Source organism: Colius striatus, chromosome 1 (genome assembly GCF_028858725.1).
Source record: "Colius striatus isolate bColStr4 chromosome 1, bColStr4.1.hap1, whole genome shotgun sequence".
Taxonomy (NCBI): Eukaryota; Metazoa; Chordata; class Aves; order Coliiformes; family Coliidae; genus Colius; species Colius striatus.
This window is the reverse complement of record NC_084759.1, coordinates 70,135,356-70,153,749: the sequence shown is the minus strand read 5'-3', so window position 1 is coordinate 70,153,749 and position 18,394 is coordinate 70,135,356. Positions and strand designations below refer to the sequence as shown.

The following is an 18,394-nucleotide window of genomic DNA, read 5'->3' as shown; positions in this document are numbered from 1 at the left end:
AGTGTATGAGTCACTGAAGGCTGAGCCATCCAGGCCAGCTGTGAGTTCTTTTATGTGCTTTCTGAGGTTGCTATTCCAACATGCAGTATTTAAATTAACTACTTGGCTGTGGCTGATGATTGTCTTCCTCTTAAACATAATATACCTTTCTCCTTTCCCTGTTGCACAAGCAGTGCTTTTACCGTCTTTGAATGTAAGTACATCAGAGGGCTGCTTTGTATGTGCACCAAGAGCAAACCTGATGCACCTACCCTGAGTGGTTTTACCCTGTTGGGTAATGGTGGCTCCATGGTACTGACAGGTCATTCGGTGTTGACCTTGGCACTCACTCTTTCAGTTGTAATTACATGGATTTGTGGGGGAGCACAGAAGAGTTTTGTCTGGATGAGTACATTGCATGGTGGGTGTATTTTCCATACGAGAGGTAGAGGTAACAGTAGGATTACTCACATAACATCACTGTGAGTGTATTGTTATATGAGCTTTCTAAGGAAGAACCAAACACAACAATCAATTACTTGAGCAGCCCCCGAAAGGTGGAGGATGTTTTTCACCACACCTTCCCTGTCCTCTCCAGAGGGAAGAGAAGTTAATGCAAGTGTAGGTGGAGGTTTTTTTTTCCAGTGGAACTTCAATTTACCTGTGCTGTGCAGTTCAGCATGTTCTACTTGGTGTTCATTCTTTTCCAGACCCTTAGTCATGCAGCAGCAATTTTCAATGTGTGATTATGCAGTGTGGGAACATAAAGAGGCAAACAATAAATGAGACTTTTAAAAAAAGCCTTTGTTTTCTGCCTTATTGGAACACCAGCTGAGATACGTTTCTTTTGAAAAGTGTCTTTAATGGGAAAAGATCTGGAATTTGCGTTAATAAATGCTGGCATCTAAAGCCTATGTTACTTTCACCATGCATTAGAAATGGGACTTCTGCATGCTTCCAAGGGCATAAATGTGTTGCTGTGAGGAAGTCTTGGCAGTTGAAATATAGTTATTGAATCCTACTACAGATTCTATCCCAATTCTCAAAACTGTTACACTTGATTATTTTTCTGTTACCTATGTGAGTTAAGTTCATGTTAATATTGCAGAGGTTCACATTTGTATTGGAAGTACTGAACTGACAAAATGGATGATGGGCAGCCCAGCATTAATAGGTATTTCTGGTGAGTGTCATTTCTCATTTTGCATAACTTGTGACAGTTTGGTATTGCTGCTTGCAAAGTTGAAGGGTAATTTTAAATACACTTTAAGTGGCTAGTTTCTGCATCAGAAAATACTCTGGGAAATAATAAACTGGGAAAACAACTACTGTGGTATTCTTTAAGCAGTCCTGTCTTACAGGAAATTATCTTCAGAGGAAAGATGCATCATAGCAATGAAGATTGGAAATGCTGCTCCTGTGTTGTGAAGGGGAGGCTTTCTCTCACATTGTGAAGATCGTCTCAGGAAGGTTTAAGCAAGTCTGCACAGTACATGTTTGCTTCTGGTCATTGTATTTATGAACAAAGAGAAAGGAGCAAGCTTTACTGATTTTCCTCCACATCTTCCCCGTGCTCCATTTTAGGTGGGTTTTTATGGGATGAATAGTTTTACAGGTGATTGCATTCCTTTCTATTCTGATTTTAAGTACTCCTTGTCAAGAGGATCCATGATTTTTCTTTCATTGTGGGGAATCCCAAGTGCTTTTTTCTTTTATGGAACATTAGGTCATCTCTTCAACAATGGTTATTTCCTCATTAGTAATATTTTTGGATAGACTCATGTGTTCTGTCTAAAGAGAAAACAAATTCTGTGACATACAATAAGCATCACCATTAATAATGAATGTACATTTCTAAATGTTCGATACACCAGTACCAAAGGCACATTGTCTTGCTGTTCTAATGCTTAAGAAATGCTTGCAGTGCTGGAGGAGATGGCTTTAAGGACTGTTAATAATTGTTTTTAATGTGTGTGATCAGAACTAGATGTTTGTCAGTGGAAGGAAAAATAATAATAGTTTGTTTCAATGCCTGGCAACTGTAACCAAGCCAAGAGAAGAAATGTATTCAGTGAATATTGCCCAAGTTTTCTGTACATAGGCATTAACTAGACTTGTAGAGAAAAAGTTTTATTTGATCTCAAATGGTTTTACATTGGTTAACCTGGAGTTCTATGAAAGTGGAAGTTGCTAGGTAAGGCCATAGTACTGACACAGAGCTTGGGGCTTAAAATATTAATGAGGGGAGACGAATTTGACTTTAAAAAAAGCCGGAAGGATAGTAGGATAGGAAGGGAAAAACAAAAAAGACACATCAAAAAAGAAAGCAAGCTTGCTGTTATATTGAGCGTATGTTACAGGACATCAAACTGGGATGTCTTGGGGAATTTTGTCTAGGAAAGCTGTGGGATTGGTAAGCGTTGTAGGGCTTCACGGTCATTGTGTTTTGTGGTACTCAGCTGGTCTCAGGAAAATTCATCTGCACACAGAGGGTGTCTTGGAATGTATTTATTTCAGGAAAAGGGGAAAACACAGTGTTAAAGTATGTTTCTGAGTGAGTGTGAGGAAAGCATTTGGAATGAAGGAAGGTAAGAGACATAATGGCTTAGAAGAATGTAAGGTGTCTGGTGCACTAAGTGAATTGATTGATAGTACCGTACCTATAGCAAATGACAGGGAAACTCAGTTCTTTGACGTGACTGTTAAGAATACAAGTGCAAACTTGGTGCAGAAAGGTTGAGCTTGTAAATCGTGAGGGATTTTTCAGTGGTTTGAGAAAAAGTAGTGCAAAATTGGAAAAATAATGAGAGAATGTGGAAGATTGTTGGGAAGTAGGGACAAAATGAGGAAATACCTTTAAAAAGATATGAATAGCAAAGAATGTCACAGGTTTCAAAATAACTCAGAAATCTATTGAAAGTAAATGCCAGGAAGAGTTAAGCCTGGTATTCAATGGAGGAAAGCTCTCCTGAGATAACCTATTTGTGCTTTATTATCTGCTTTGAAGAGTTACAGCATTCAACCAGTGTTAAAATGCGTGTAGAGAGAAGATGTAAAATAAAACTGGAGTAGGTTAAAATAAGCAAAGAAGAGTCTAGAAAATGTTGAGACACATCAGAGATTCGGGAATTGTCTTGCAGTGTTTATTGGCAGATAAGAGACAACCTGAGCTGAACCCTGACAGTTATTGCTGATAAGTTCCTGCCTGCGTGGAAGTTGCCTGTGCCACCGATTACAAAACCACATCCACAAAGGCTTCTGGGTTATAGTGGAGTGATTTGGGTAATTCTGGTAGTACATAGGAATTTGGAAGCCACGTAAGTTTAATACAAAACAAGCAATTTTCAAAGGACTGCTTATTCCTTTAGTAGCAATTACTGTTTAATAATACAGTGGATTATGGGCAGCTGCTGCTCTGTAGCCTTAGCTCTGGAAGCCTGATAAGAAGCGAGGTATCAAATATTTATGACTTAAGGTGCATGAGGAAACTCTTCCAACTTATATCACTACCTTGCTTCTATTAAAGCCAAAGATGATAGGAGCAAAGACAAATAAGTTAGGACAATGCCCTGCTATAGTTACCAAAACTACAGCATTTTAGTAGTAATAGAATCACCGAATCACAGAATGGTAGGAGTTGGAAGGGACCTTTAGAGATCATCTAGTTCATCCCCCCTGCCAAAGCAGGTGCACCTAGATCAGGTCACACAGGAATGTGTCCAGACAGGTTTTGAAAACCTCCAGAGGAGACTCCACACCCTCCCTGGGCAGCCTGTGCCAGGGCTCCCTCACCTGAACAGTAAAGAAGTTTCTTCTCATGATCAAGTGGAACTTCCTATGTTCCAGCTTGGGCCTGTTATCCCTTGTCATGTCACTGGGCACTACAGAAGAGAGACATGCCATCACTCTGGTCACCCATCCTTTGGGTATTTTTAAGTATTGATACAATCCCACTTCAGTCTTCTCTGAGAGGAGACCTTAATAACTTTGAAGATTGGAAAGGGATTGAAGGAAAATTTCTGTGTCACTTTTGAAAACCTCATTGAAAAGGGTGGTGTTGCCCACTGAAGATTGTAGGCAATAAACAGCTCACCTGATTTGTTGACTTAAAGTACATTTTTGCTTTAGCTAGATGATACAAAGCATCCTCTCACTTTGCTGATACTGTACAAATCACTGTTCACAGGGTCAATTGGAAGAGAAGCATGAATGGTTTGAAGCCTGATTCTCAAGAGATGTGAAGACTGGAAGAGTTAATTGCTGTTGACAGCATTCAAGTGTGGAAGGTCTTGTAGAAAGGAATAAGGATAAGCAGTATTGGATTTTAAGTGCAGTAAAAGGGCATTAAAAAAGCTTTTTAAAAGTGAGGGTAATTAAACATATTAGGATAGACTGCGTGGGGATGCTGCAGAATATTGGTCAAACACAATTTGTGCAAAACATCGAAACTGTCCTAGCAAACCTGACAGTGAGGCAAAGAGGATAGCTAGTTAAGCTATTGAGACTTGGTTTTCATGGTTGTCACGATTTTCATTACTTATTGCAACAGGGTTTTTATATGGTTGTAGGTTAGACTTATATGTTCACATTGTATAATGACCATAGTTATTTGAAAAAATGCTCATGGCAAATGCTTTGTCTTTTAGGTTATTTTCAAAGTGTGAACAGCAACTTAGCAAAACTGGTACAGTAAATGTAATAACTCTGGTCTTAAAATATGACTGCAGATATGTACAAGATAAGCAGTAGTCTCAGCATTGACATAGAGCATTTCTAGTTCTAAGACAGCATAGTTTACATGAGAGCAGATTAGTTTTTAGTGGACCAAATTTAGCACTCATCTTTATGTATCAGTTAAAGTCTGAAAGCATACCTGGTTATCTTCTTCAGTTAATTCATTAAATTTGTCTCTTGGTTGTGGCACAGGAGAGAGCATGCCTTTGGAACTGCAATACCTTTGGGTAGAAAATCAGATTGTGGAGAAATAAAAAAAACAGTGTAACTTACACAAATACTTTATGTTGTACCTTAAGGACATTCTTTTCTTTCAAGATTAAATAGCTGTTATTCCACAAATCACTAAAAAGTAAAATATTTTGAGTGTAGACTGGTGGGTAACTTATTACACACATCACTTGGGTAGCTAAAATTTATTTTGCAATGACAGTCACAGTAAATACTTTATTGAACATTGACTTTCAATAAATTACATGACATAACTTTCTTCCACCACAAAGTGAGAAGTTTTATCAAAGTAGTGACATGATCATTTGCCCTGATTCCCTCATATCCGGTACTGTATGAAGCCAATGGCTTTGAAGTGATGTGGATGTTAAATGCTTAAGAGTAAGAACAGAAATGGGTATTTTGCAGGATCTATTGGAATCAACCACTTCGTAACTTTAACATCCTTTCCCTCTTTTTCACATGTAGTGATTTTTCATGCCAAAGTGCCCTCAACAACAGTATTGGTAATAATACTTCATGACATCAATAGATTATTTCAGTTTGCAGGTAAGAAGGTAGGAGGAATATTTATGATACAGTATTATTTCTATATATAGTTTCTACATCGATAAGGTTGATTTACCTTTTGAAAAGACAGTATGGAAGCAATGTCACTGTGATTGTTCCAAGGGCTATCAGAAATAAAATTGCAAAAATAAAGTAATCTTTCCCTTGACCTGAAACATCCAAGAGAGAGAAGCATCTTAGCGTGCCAAAAAGCTACCTTTGTGATTATCAGTAATGAATGCAAATTTAACCCACTTTTTTTGAATAATCTAAAGAACTTCAACTAAGCTTCTTACCAAGCCTTATCAAAAAGTACACTTGACAGATTTTAAACTATTTAAAAATTTTAAATGTAGAGAATTAGAAAAAATCTGGAAGAGAAGAAACAGAGCCACAGAACAAGTAACTGAACAAAAGTGATGGAACTGTAAAAAGAGTGTTGAGGAAAGGGTGAAAAGGAAGATGCGGAAGGAAGGGGATGATATTCCCCTTCAGGAACTTCAGGAACTGAAAGGCTGCCTCATCATGTGCTACAGAAAGGAGTAGGGTCAGCTGGTTCCTGTAGCGCTGCTTTCACAATCCAAACTAATCAAAGGCTGATATCAGCCTCTGTTGCCATAGTACAAATAGCTTCTCCTCCACGTTACTATTTTCCACATGGTTCCTTCCACATCATTGGGTAAGAGTTAAGGTTTTACTTGTTATCTGTGAGTGTGAAGGAAAAAGGGAAGCAAATGTCGTAATACTGAATAAAGAAATATAAGCCATATTAAAATAATATTTCACTGTCTTACCAAACTCGATGGGCTCACTCCATTCCCCCCACTTTGAGCTTACAAGGCAGTTTTTTCCACTTGCTCGGATTTTCAGAATATAAGTTTTTTTCTCATCGTAGGTTTCAAATACGTATCTGGTGTCTCTTACCTAAAATCAAGGCAAACAGACTGTGCATTCCAACTCATAGGCAAATATTAATAAAATGACTGTGTTATTTTTCTGATCCAGTTTCTATAAAAAACTGATTTGTACGGTTTTATTATGTTAAATGTTCTTTTCCCCATATATAAAACTGTGATAAGTTAGTTCATCCTGTCACTGAATCCTTCTAGTTTTTGAAGTTTAAAGTTGCATTTGAAGATTGTTAGGCCTTTAATTTATTACGTTTTAAGGATGTTTTTGCTCCCCTGTCCTTATGTATGGATCCTAAAGGAACCCAAAGGACAGAAAGCTGAATCTGAAGAAGCACCCTATAAATTCACCTTGTAACCTTTATGGGGATTAATCACTCAAATATTCCCTGGATGATGTCTGTCTTTCCAAAATAGAATTAATGTTTTTGAGACAATCCAGTAACAGATCTGTATTATCTGGCGTCATGATATTTCAAGCCTAAGATGCTTCCAGGGCTTAGAGAACCACTTGTTTGTCAGGAGAAGACTGACAATGTGTATTAACTTCACAGGTTTTGAAGATCCTTATGTTTACTCTGCCTAGTTGTCCTAAACTGTGGTAGTATTTTCCACCAACAGATACAGGAAAGAGAATGTTCACAGTTTTTATAAGCAGTGTCACATCTGTCTTAAGCAAAATTTATTTCATAGAATCATAGAATGGTAGGGATTGGAAGAGACCTTTAGAGATTATCTAGTCTAACCTCCTTGTTAAAACAGATTGGCCTAGATCAGGTCACACAAGAATGCGTCTAGGTGGGTCTTGAAGACCTCCAGAGAAGGAGACTCCACACCCTCCCTGGACAGCCTGTGCCAGGGCTCCCTCACCCTCACAGTGAAATAGTTTTATCTTATGTTTAAATGGAACTTTTTGTGTTCCAGCTTCTTTCTGTTACCCCTTGTCATGTCACTAGATACAATAGAAAAAAAAAGGATGTCCCAGCCTCCCGACACCCACCATTTAGATATTTATAAATATTAATGACATTTGCCCTTAGTCTCCTCTTCTCTAGATTAAACAGCCCCAGTTCCTGCAGCCTTTCCTCATGAGGAAGATGCTCCAGTCCCCTGATCATCTTGGTGGCCCTGTGCTGGACTGTCTTCAGCAGTTTTCTGTCCCTCTTGAGCTGGGAAGCCCAGAACTGGACACAGTTGAGGCCACATGAGGCCTCACCAGGGCAGAATAGAAAGGGAGCAGAACCTCCCTCGACCTGCTGGCCACACTCTTCTTGACACATCCCAGGATGCCATTGGCCTTCTTGGCCACGAGGGCACATTGCTGGCTCATGCTTAGTTTATTATCAATCCGGACTCCCAGGTCTCTCTCTGCAGAGCTGCCCTCCAGCAGGTCAACCCCCAGCCTGTACTGGTTCATGGGGTTGTTCCTCCTCAGATCCAGGACTCTGCACTTGTCCTTGTTGAACCTCATGAGGTTCCTAGGCCAACCTCTCAGGCTAGTCGAGATCCTGCTGAGTGGCAGCACAGCCTTCTGGGGAATCAGCCAGTCCTCCCAGTTTGGTGTCATCAGCCAACTTGCTGAGGGAACACTCTATCCCATCCTCCGGGTCATTGATATAGATGTTGAACAAGACTGGTCCCAGAACCGATCCCTGTGGAACTTCACTGGCCACAGGCCTCCAACTTGATTCTATGCCATTGATCACCACCCTCTGGTGTCATTCAGCCAGTTCCTGATCTACCTCAATGTCCATTCATCCAAGCCACACTGCTTGAGCTTTCTGATGAGGATGTTATGGGAAACAGTGTCAAAAGCCTTGCTGAAGTCAAGGTAGATGACATCCACTGCTCTCCCCTCATCTAGTCAGTCAGTTATGCCCACATAGAAGGCTACCAGATTGGTCAAATTTATGTTATAAATGGAATGAATTAAGTCATGTGACATGCACAGAAAATTCTGCCTGGAGTAAGCTACCCTATCCCAAAGGGATAATTAAGTTTTTTCATAAAGATACTACAGGATTGTATTTTCCTGAATTGTTATTGCTATATTGATAGAAAAATTATAGTTCTAGAAGTAAGTGTATTTTATATAATGATATTTATGTGTTTAAGTGGGCAAAAGCACAAGTTATCAAATGACAGGAATACTTACTGTTATTGGAAGATACTTTTTCACTTCCTTGGACTCATCCTGCAAACCAAAGACAAATCTTCATTTTTATTATTTTTATATCCATGCCCTTTTGCAGACCCCTACATTAAGGTGTCTCAGTCTGTGAGATGAACTTCACACCCAAATGTAGGAATGATCTGAATGTCGCCCATTCTGACTGCAGCACAGGAAAGAGGTAACATATAATTCTTTAAAAGAAGTGTTTTGCTAATGTTACTTTAGTTATATCTTGTAAAACATTCTGTCACACAAGATCTTTCTGTCAAATTATACCAGCCAGCTGGAAAGATACATGTGCTACAATTGCTCCTTGAAATAGTTACCAAGGAAGACACTATTAATGTATGCAAGATACAAAAACCAGACAAATCCAAACCTCATTTTGAATGAATTCATGAGTTTTAATGATGCTTTGCTTTATTGCAGTAGTATATTTATGTTTAATCCTCAGCTGACCTTTCCTGTAATGGTCTTGTGTTACTTAGGCCTGAATAATTGCCACTAGAGTAAGCTTCAGAGCTGTTCCTCGGAAATGGGGTAGGTAGGGAGTGCTAGTTTGTCCCAGTGCAGATATTATCCACATGCGGAAATCATGTAATGGTAACACAGGTATCCCAGCGATGGGGAGGAGGAGTTCTATTTCTTGCCTCCTTGTCAAACTTTCAAACATTTTTTGTTCTTCTCTTTGTCTTCAGGGAGTTAAAACCAACTCCTTTAGGTACTGAGTTTCTTGGATCAGTGTTTGACACCTCAGCCTCTCTGCTCTGTTATGCATGGTGGAAACCAGAAATACCTCAGCTATGGTAAAGTACACACTATGTGTTGTTCTGCACTTTGACTGTCATCATTATGATAAATTGGCTGTGCTCTGTCTATAGATAGGAGAAAGCTCACTTGTGGTATATACATGTTTGCATCTGAGATAACCATTTTAGGTTCCTCTCTTATAGCCAATGGAAACAAAAAAGAACTTCAGGGACACAATTTGTCTGTCATCTACTTTGGAAGGAAATTAGTAGCATCACACCTGGCTGCAGAGAGAACATAGGGTAACTCACTGAAAAGCAAATGTATCCACTGCTGACATCTACTCTGGGCTTGTGTAAACTTTCCCCAGAGCTGCTGGCATCTAGTTATTCAGAGTGGCTTCTGTTTCAGTACTGGTTTCAAACCAGAGATTTTGGCAGACACTGTGAAAGAGGGGGTTGTTTTGTTGGCACAACCAGGCTCCAGGGGATGGAGAATGTCTGAGGGAAGGCTGCCAAAGGGCAAAAGACATTGAGAGAGGTGGTGGAGAAAAAGGTGGGGAAAAATGATTCCACATGTTGAAATTGAAGGGCAGCTCGGAACTTTCCAACATCTGCAAAATACTGTCAGGGTGGCTGAAGCCATGGTGCCCTGGGAAGCAGGGTGAGCAAGGGGCTCTGGCCTGGGCTGGAGGCTGCCACCAAGGTAGACCCCTCCTTGCAGATCACAGGCTGCCATCACATGGTAATGTCCTGGGAGACATTCTCATGCAGGAAAGCATTTCAGGTGATCTCCTAGTCTTTGAACAGAGGCTCCTCCTAACATTTCCCTGCTCTCCTCTGCTTTTCTGCTTTGCCCCTCTGATAAGTTTGAAATAAAGTCGTGAGCAGTGGGATACAAGACCAGCAGAGATGGAGCAGGAGTAAACCACAGCTAAAGAGAGAGACGTTAATAAACAATGCAAACAGAAGTTTGCATGTTCTCAACTTGCATGTACAAAGGTATGGTGCCAAATACAAACCAAGAAATTGTTTTTACCTTATTTTTTATGCTAATTTCATACTGAAAACAGTTCATGTTTTTCACATGATTTGTAAGGGGTGGTTGCCATGTAATTGTGCAACTCGCTGAATCTCTAGTACAGTCGGCAGTGACATTTAATGGAGGAGTTAGTATTTCTAGAAATAAATGAAATAATTAACATAGGCATCATCAGTAATCAGCTACAACTCGTAAGCTCATAGCAAAATACATGTGAAGTGGAAGCAAGCGATAACTGTGTGTTACAGATGTTAACAAATGTTAACTGGTAAAGGGGAGTAAAATACAGTAGCAAAACTTGGGAATATATCTCTTCAGTTGCTGGACACTTGAAGTAACTTCAGTTGATGTTACAAAAAGTATGGAGGATTTTGTGTAACTCAGTAGTACAATCAGCAGAGTGCCATTTTCTTCTACATCTAAATTTCACATTGACAATGCAAGTCTCCATAGGACAAAAGATGGAAGATTTTGTGCATGTGATATTATTAATGTAGAATCATAGAATGGCAAGGTTGGAAGGGACCTCCAGAGATTATACAGTTCAACCCCCCTGCAAAAGCAGATCAGCCTATAGAAGACCAAGTCATCTGAACTCAAGTGGCTAAAATTTAGTTAACTACGTGTGACCTAAGTGTCTAACCACTATAGTCACCAGAGATCATATCAGTAGTGCTTTCCATATATTACAAATATCTAAATGGTGGATGTCAGAGGTTGGGGCATCACTTCTTTCTTCTGTATCTAGACAAGAGGTAAAAGAACACAAAAAATTCCATTTAGACACAAGAAAGAACTACTTCACTGTGAGGATGAGGGAGCCCTGGCACAGGCTGTCCAGGGAGGGTATGAAGTCTCCTTCCTTGGAGGTCTTCAAGATCCACTTGGTCATGTTCCTGTGTGACCTGATCTAGGCAGACCTGTTTTAACAGGGAGATTGGACTAGATGATCTCTAAAGATCCCTTCCAGCCCCTACCATTCTATGATTCTGTGATGCCTGCAAGACCGTTTGGTGCGCCACAAAGCAGATTTACTCACTTGAATGGCTCTGGGCTTTACAGCCTGCATCAGCTGCAGGCAGGAGTCACTCTCACACTGCACATTTCAGACAAAGTAGAACACCCAGGAGGATTTTGGGTTCTCACAGGTCCTGGGCCACATCTGCAAGCTTGGGCCACATCTGCAAGCTTTGTGGATGCTTCAAGTCTCTGAAGGTGTCTTAAATGGCACTAGAAGCATGTTTTTAGGCATCTGAATCTTGTCCCAGGTCTCTATTGGAGCTTAAACACCTACCTCACACATAGGTACCCAAATATTTAGCTGACACCATCTTAATTTGCAAGTTGAACCCTCCCTCTGGATTTAGGACATGTAGCTCTTTTGGCTCTCAGGGAGGCATGGAATTAATGGGTGGCAAAATGAAACCATCAAAAAGATGGCCTTGAAAGTGTAACAGTTGCATTTGATCACTTGGATTCAAAGGACATGTTCATAGCACTTTTCTGAGCAGTTATTTCAGGCTACTTCTGCCTTTGCTTGTTTCAGTTAATACTTGGAATTATCTTCTGTTATCTGTTGGGAGCAAAGTTCGTCCTGCAGAGCCTAAAGACTTCATTTTAGTCTTCTTCTCTTTTTAGAGAGTATTTCTTCACTTTCTTATTTCATCAAATGGCAATAAAATAAAAATATTCACTTACCAATTTTATACAGGTCAATGTATTCATCATAGAACTGGATCAGAGAGACTTTGCTCGATCCATTCACCAGGAAGTAAGCTTTTTCAGTCATTATTGTCACATTTTGGAACCTACATCCCGTGTTTCTGCCATTTTCATCTTTAATGTAAAGCTCACATTCCATTGCCTTGTCATATCTGTAAATAGCAAAGTATCTTAGTTAAACGTGGGCAGTGTGATGTGTCGAATCAGAATTCAGGCTTGCTTAGACTCAAGCAGACATGCTTACCTTGAGTTCTGCCAGTAGAGAAAATATTGTGTGTCTCCTGGAGCATCCTTGCCTGCCTGCCAAGTGCAGTTCATGAGGGAAATGGTATAAATCACACAGGAGAAGTTTTCAATGGCTGACCCATCCATGCCTGCAAACGCGGGAATATCCATGATGAGGAGAAATTGTGTGACTGTTTCAAACTGGAGAATCTGAGCTCATGCTTAGATATGTTAGACCCCTGTAGCTCCAGCTGGTTATTGCTTGGGTTAGGCATAGGCATGGCAAGTGAGAGAAAGATGGACTCTGACACTATTTCAACTGCCCTTGAACTGTGAAGCCTGAGAGTGAGTAAAGCATTCACACAAGTAAAAGAAGGCACATTGACTTTTAACACCATCCTGATGCTAGAGGGAGAAGGATTTCTCCTTTTGCTATTAATATCCAGGAATCCACTCCTGGAATGTTACCTACAGTATTTAAAATCTGTGACTTTTAAAAAAAAATTAGGTTGGTATTTTTTTGTCTTCTGACCAAATAGCCTCCTAGCTAGGTTTTTGTACACTGATGCATGCAACAGTGACTTGATCTGTTTGTTTTCTAGAGCACATGAAGTAGGAACCTCGTTTCTTCAGAAGGTCTCTCATATCTGGCCTGTGCAGACATTCTCAGCCGCCTTCTCCCTTCTTTAGACAGATTTCTGCTTCTTTCTGTTGTTTCCATCAGGAAAGTGCTGAAGAGTAATTCTCCTGCCTCCAGACCCCTTCAGTGCCCAGTATTGAGAGCACTCTTGTGGAAAAGATCCCTTGGGGAACCTGCATGCTTGAAGGCTAGGGCCAGCTGGAACACCAAAAGCAAGAGGTTTAAAGAGAGAGTGTGTCTTGGCTTGTGTCTGAGGGTCAGAGGTTTTAAGAGATAGTGTGTCTTGGCTTCTGTTTGAGGGTCACCATGAGAGTGTTTCTTCCGTCAGGTCCCCAGGAAGAGATGCGTAGGAAGCACTTTCTCTGCTCAGATATGAGCAAGCTGCTAAATTCATCACCTCTGTCATCGGAAATGTTCCAGTTATGCACAGTTATTGGGACACTGGTGACTGGGCAATTTTAGTGGAGAGCTCTGAATTTAGAAGGATGATGAAAACAGGCCATAAAAGTTTCAGCTTTGGAATTACAAACCTAGGATCTATCTAAATCCCACTTTAACTCCCACATGGGACAGGCTCAGAATAACTTTGTGAACAGTTGCCTCACCATAGTGGTTGCATAGCAGCTGAGGGAACCTGCATATATGTACATATGGATGTGTGAGCGTGCACATGCATGTGCAGCCAGGGCCAGGTTAGGAGGCTGCTATGTTCATTTTGCTCCTAGCTGCTCATCACTGGCATTTCCTTTCTTCTCTTCCTCCTAGTATTCAGGTTTCACTGATCTCCAGACTGTGCCTTTAGCTACCTCTGTGGTCTTTCTCTTGACAAACTCAACAACAACCCAGCAGAAAAGCATTTAACAAAGAAATGAGCATCTTAATTAGTAGCAGCCAGAAGTTATTTGAATCTGCCCTTAAACCACTGTAATTTTGTGGCATTTTGGAGCCCTAGTATGAAAAAGAATAATACAATTACTGATCTATTTAATTGTGGAAACATTAATTAGAGAGCAAATAATTTGACAGATCTGCAAAAAAGTAATTTGTAACAGAAAAAAAAAAGGAATTGTTTTCTAGGGCAATGTTTACCTTTAAAAGATTGAAAAAGGAGAAAACTTTACCCAGGCCATAGACATTACCTCCAGGAGTAAAGGTGCAGTTTTCTGAGATGTTTGTGTTTGGCACTTCAATGGTAAAGAATACCCCTTTGTGCAAAGGGATGTATTGTTCCACTGGAAACTTGCATAATGGACTGTTCACCTGAAAAAGAACATTTTGATATTTTAAGTCTCTTTTTACCTCTGTAGGCGCTAGATGATGTTGGCTCAGAAACTCAATTAGTAGGGCCAAAATCTTGTGTGTATATGTACGTGTTTTAGGCTCAAGAGCTGACTCTTTACAACTGAAGGGTGATGTAGAGTGGAGTTGAGTCATCAAAAGCATAGCAACACAAAAAGCTTTGCAGCTCAGGAGTTTGATAATACACTACTGTGCAACTATTAGAGAAGACTAATAGTACCCCAGTGGTGTTACAGAAGATAGTTTATAAACCGGGGAACCACAAAGGAATTTAAAAGATTAAGCAAAATAGAAGTCCTTTTCTGACCTCTCCAGGGGTCATAAAGGTGTCTATGGCGTTATACTTATAACCTTCAACGAAGATGTGATGTCTTTTTCTAATTGATGATGTATTTCTAATTAAAGCATCTGCTTTGCTAGGCTAAATAAGCCAACTTTATCTCCCTTTCTGTTAAGTTTCCCACTTTCCCCTCTGGATAATATGAGCTTTTAACAACCTGTGCTACAGACATGATCCAATTTACGGGGAAACAGGTGAAGAATGTATATAACAAAAATCTATGACTGTGTTTACAGAATTAATATTTTACTTGAAGAATCTGTTGCCCTATCTAAATTCTCAAGGAGTCTCACAGCCCTTTTTCTTAGCACACTGTTGCCTCCTTTTCACCTTAGTTCCAAAAGCTCAATTCTGTGTTATGCATGGGATGCTCTTCCTGCAGCAAATGCACCCTGGCATTGGTGATGGCTTTCCACAGTCCTTGAGAGGTAAAGATATAGACTGCAAACAATCACTGATCAGATTTTACTTGTAACTGATTCATTTTTTTCAACGCAGGTGAAATCAAAAAAGGGTAAAGACAAAGCTGTTATTATTTATCTCAATGAATAGCAAGTTTACCTCTTTCTCTAGACTTTCCCTGTCACTGTCCATGATGGTACATCTGTAGTTAGAGAAATTCTTGCTGCTCTCCCAGGACAGTTCCATTTCTCTCCAATTCATTTTCACGTTTGTAATAGGTGACTCTTGTGCCTCTGCTGAAAGTGTTAGAGAGTAAGTTCAGTAAGGATATGCTGTTGTTTTTGTTGAATGCAGAGGACAGTATCTGTCAGGCTTAAGATGATAATTGCCAGATAATTAGTGTCTCTGGTAAATGAAGAACTAAACCCCATTTCTCAGATTATATCTGCAAAAACATACAAATACTTACACCCTGTACATTGGATGTCAGCATGCAAAGGATGAAATGGGATCATACACCAGCAAATCATGCAGATGAGTCCAAGAGTATGAGGCATCTTTTCTTCTCTGGAAAGACACAATGAGGCCTTCAGGAAATAAAAAGAAAAAAATATGCCAAAGTGTAGTTTGGTTTCTGCAAAGTTTCATTTTTTTTTGTCCTCACAGGAAGAGTCAAAGATGCCGTCTAGTTCACCCCTAGAAACTATTCTTTAGAAAAGCCAAGCAGAAGGTGTGCTTCAGGACATCTATCAGGCACCTCTTCTTTGAAAGAACTAAATAGGCTCATTATTGCCTATTACAACACAGTAGTTTGAGATATAGAGGCCATAGACACTTGTTACAGTACATACACTCACTGCATTCAGTGCAGAGACTATGATTTAGGATTACTGTTGTCCCACATAGCTATCCTCATCGTACAACCAGAAATTCAGGTGTTCTTGCTTTCTGATCCTGTGAACATTAGATTTTCCAGTTCACTGCTCCAGCTACTGCTGCAGTGAACATTCAGGCTGGCTTTCAACCGTTTGTTGAAGGCATCTTTTGGGAAGTGGTTGACTTGGCTTTTGGTTTTGTCAGGCTATGGATGACTCATTTCTCTGACATCACCACCAGTCACATTCAGAGCCTGTACCCACTCCTGCCAGCATGTCTTAGGAGTGCATGAAAAACATCCAAGAGATATGAATTGTCTAAGCAAAGCAGGAAGAGAAAGTTCCAAATCTCCTTTGAGTTTTAGTAGGAATTAAATACTGACCTACTTATCTTTGACTATGGCACATCTACAGTCTTGCTCAAAAGGCTTTTAGGGCTGATTTCAAGATTTCATGTAGTAAGGCCTTAATTACCCCTAAAATAATATTTAGAGCAATGTCCTGAGTCACTTCTCATTCTTTTCTTGGAGGGAGATAAAAAAGCTGTGGACTTACCGTTAGGATTATATATTATTTACTTATTTCATTGCTATTTTCTACCATCTTTTGTTCTTTTCTTCTCTGACCATGAATCAGCTGAGAACAGCTTTTCAGCTATCTTAATAATGAAACAGATCTGTTAGCATAACTGCAGATAGCCTAGGTCGGGTGAATTTTGATATTAGACATCTAAAAGTATCTGCAAGTATTTACACAAGCACAAGTTGTTTAAGCTCCTATTACAGTCAATGGATACCTGATTGGATTCCATTCACTGCTTCTGGTGCACATCAATAATTTCTCTCTACTTGTTTTTAACTCTTTATGTATTGCTATATAAAAGTCTTATTATCCTTTTTAGTATCTTCCTATTTTTTACATGTGTGATTTTCTGTTGTCTTCAGATGAGTTTCTTTGGAAATCTTTTTTCCTGAAGGCATTTTTTAAAGAAGCAACCGAATCTTACACCTACTGAGGTTTCTTTTGGCTATTTTCTTTTTTTCTTGTCTCACAGTGAGAACGTTGTCTCTGGTGAAGCAGTGTACAGACCATGGGAAGGAGGCTGTGCCTCCCGTTCCAGGCTGTGTGAAGGTAGGAGACGTTAAGTACTACTGCCTGGTTCAACAAGTTAGTTTATAGCTGTGCTTTCATGTGTTCTCCTTCTCTAGCTTAAGAAGCTCTTGTTTCTGGCTGAGCCGCAGTTAACTGTTCCCAGAGCAGTCCCTACCACATTGTGCTGTTTATTTGTAGCTAGAATGATTTGATAACACACCGACATTTTGGGTATTGCTGAGCAGTGCATGGCTAGCATCAAGGCTGTCGCTCCAAAACCCCCACCCAAAGGGATGTTCCAGACTATATGATGACAGGCTTAGCAATAAAAGCTGGGAGAAAGGAGGGTTGGGGTGGGATTGGTGTTATTATGGTGTTTGTCTTCCAAAGCAATCATTGTATATATTGAGGCCCTCTTTTCCATGGAGTGGAAGTAGAGAATAAAGAAGAGGGGGAGTGAGAGAGTGGCTTGGTGGACACCTGGTTGCCAGCCAAGCTCAAACCACGACAGTATTTTTTCCTATTTACTATCACAAACACCTCTCCATTTTTCAAAGTACATCAACCCCCTCTGTTCTTAGAGGTTGACATCACTCATCCCAGCACCATGTATTTAAATTTTTTTCTTTTTGCAGTGTCAGGAACAGGAGTTAGATGTTACAGGGCACTGTAAGGAATTTAAATTACTAAGGAAGTACCTACAAAGGGTAACTTCACATTTGTTCATGTCACCTGGAGATCCGAGCAGAGACAGTTAAACACTGGCATCAGCTCTTGTAAAACATATTTGTATCTTAGCTACCATTTCCTTTTCTTAGAGGAAATTACAATGATTTGGAAAAGATTTCACTATTCCCAGCTTTTTTTTTTTTTCTGGTTTGTTTTTTTTTTCCTTTCTAAGTGAAGAAGTAACACTGGTTACTAGGATTAGTATTGTCTTAGTATTATCCTCACTAAGCAGCAATTTTCTTGATTGCAGGTATTATGAAGGTTAATTCTAAGACCATGAGGTCTTCCTTACAAACTCAGGAAAAAGAGAAACATGGTAATATTTTGTTACTTGTCTGTCCTTCTATATTAATTTTCTTGGTTGTTTCAGAGTGCTGATTTCAGATTAACTCCACATGTGCTAAAAGCAAAAAAAATGCAGCCAGACTCTTCAAGCAAGCTCCAGTCATGAATAAGGCACCTCAGATTTCATGGAAATTAGCTGTATGTGACCCTTTCATCACCATCTCCAGAAATCAAGTGAGGACAGGACACCCCGTTGGGATTGCAACAGAGGTTGACACTTCACTACAGCCTGGTTCTTCTCTGCTTATCTCTTGCAGCATCTGTCATTTATTTGTGAATCATCACGCTACAGTAAGGATGTGGCCACAGCTGCTGGGATATGATACTAAAGAATCTTAAGTACAAAGAGTATGAAGTACT

The 18,394-nt window shown here is 39.8% G+C and overlaps 1 protein-coding gene across 1 annotated transcript; it reads right to left on the bottom strand.

Moving 5' to 3' along the window:
• Positions 1-825: 825 nt before the first annotated feature.
• Positions 826-15,550, bottom strand: LOC104552286 (granulocyte-macrophage colony-stimulating factor receptor subunit alpha). The gene is made up of 11 exons (XM_061998421.1): positions 15,463-15,550; positions 15,153-15,289; positions 14,092-14,212; positions 12,332-12,461; positions 12,064-12,239; positions 10,363-10,502; positions 8,557-8,595; positions 6,288-6,417; positions 5,570-5,663; positions 4,853-4,934; positions 826-1,770 (listed from the first exon to the last, which is right to left on the bottom strand). The coding sequence occupies exons 1-11, from the start codon at positions 15,548-15,550 to the stop codon at positions 1,702-1,704; spliced, it is 1,206 nt and encodes a 401-aa protein (XP_061854405.1). The 3' UTR covers positions 826-1,701.
• Positions 15,551-18,394: the final 2,844 nt, after the last annotated feature.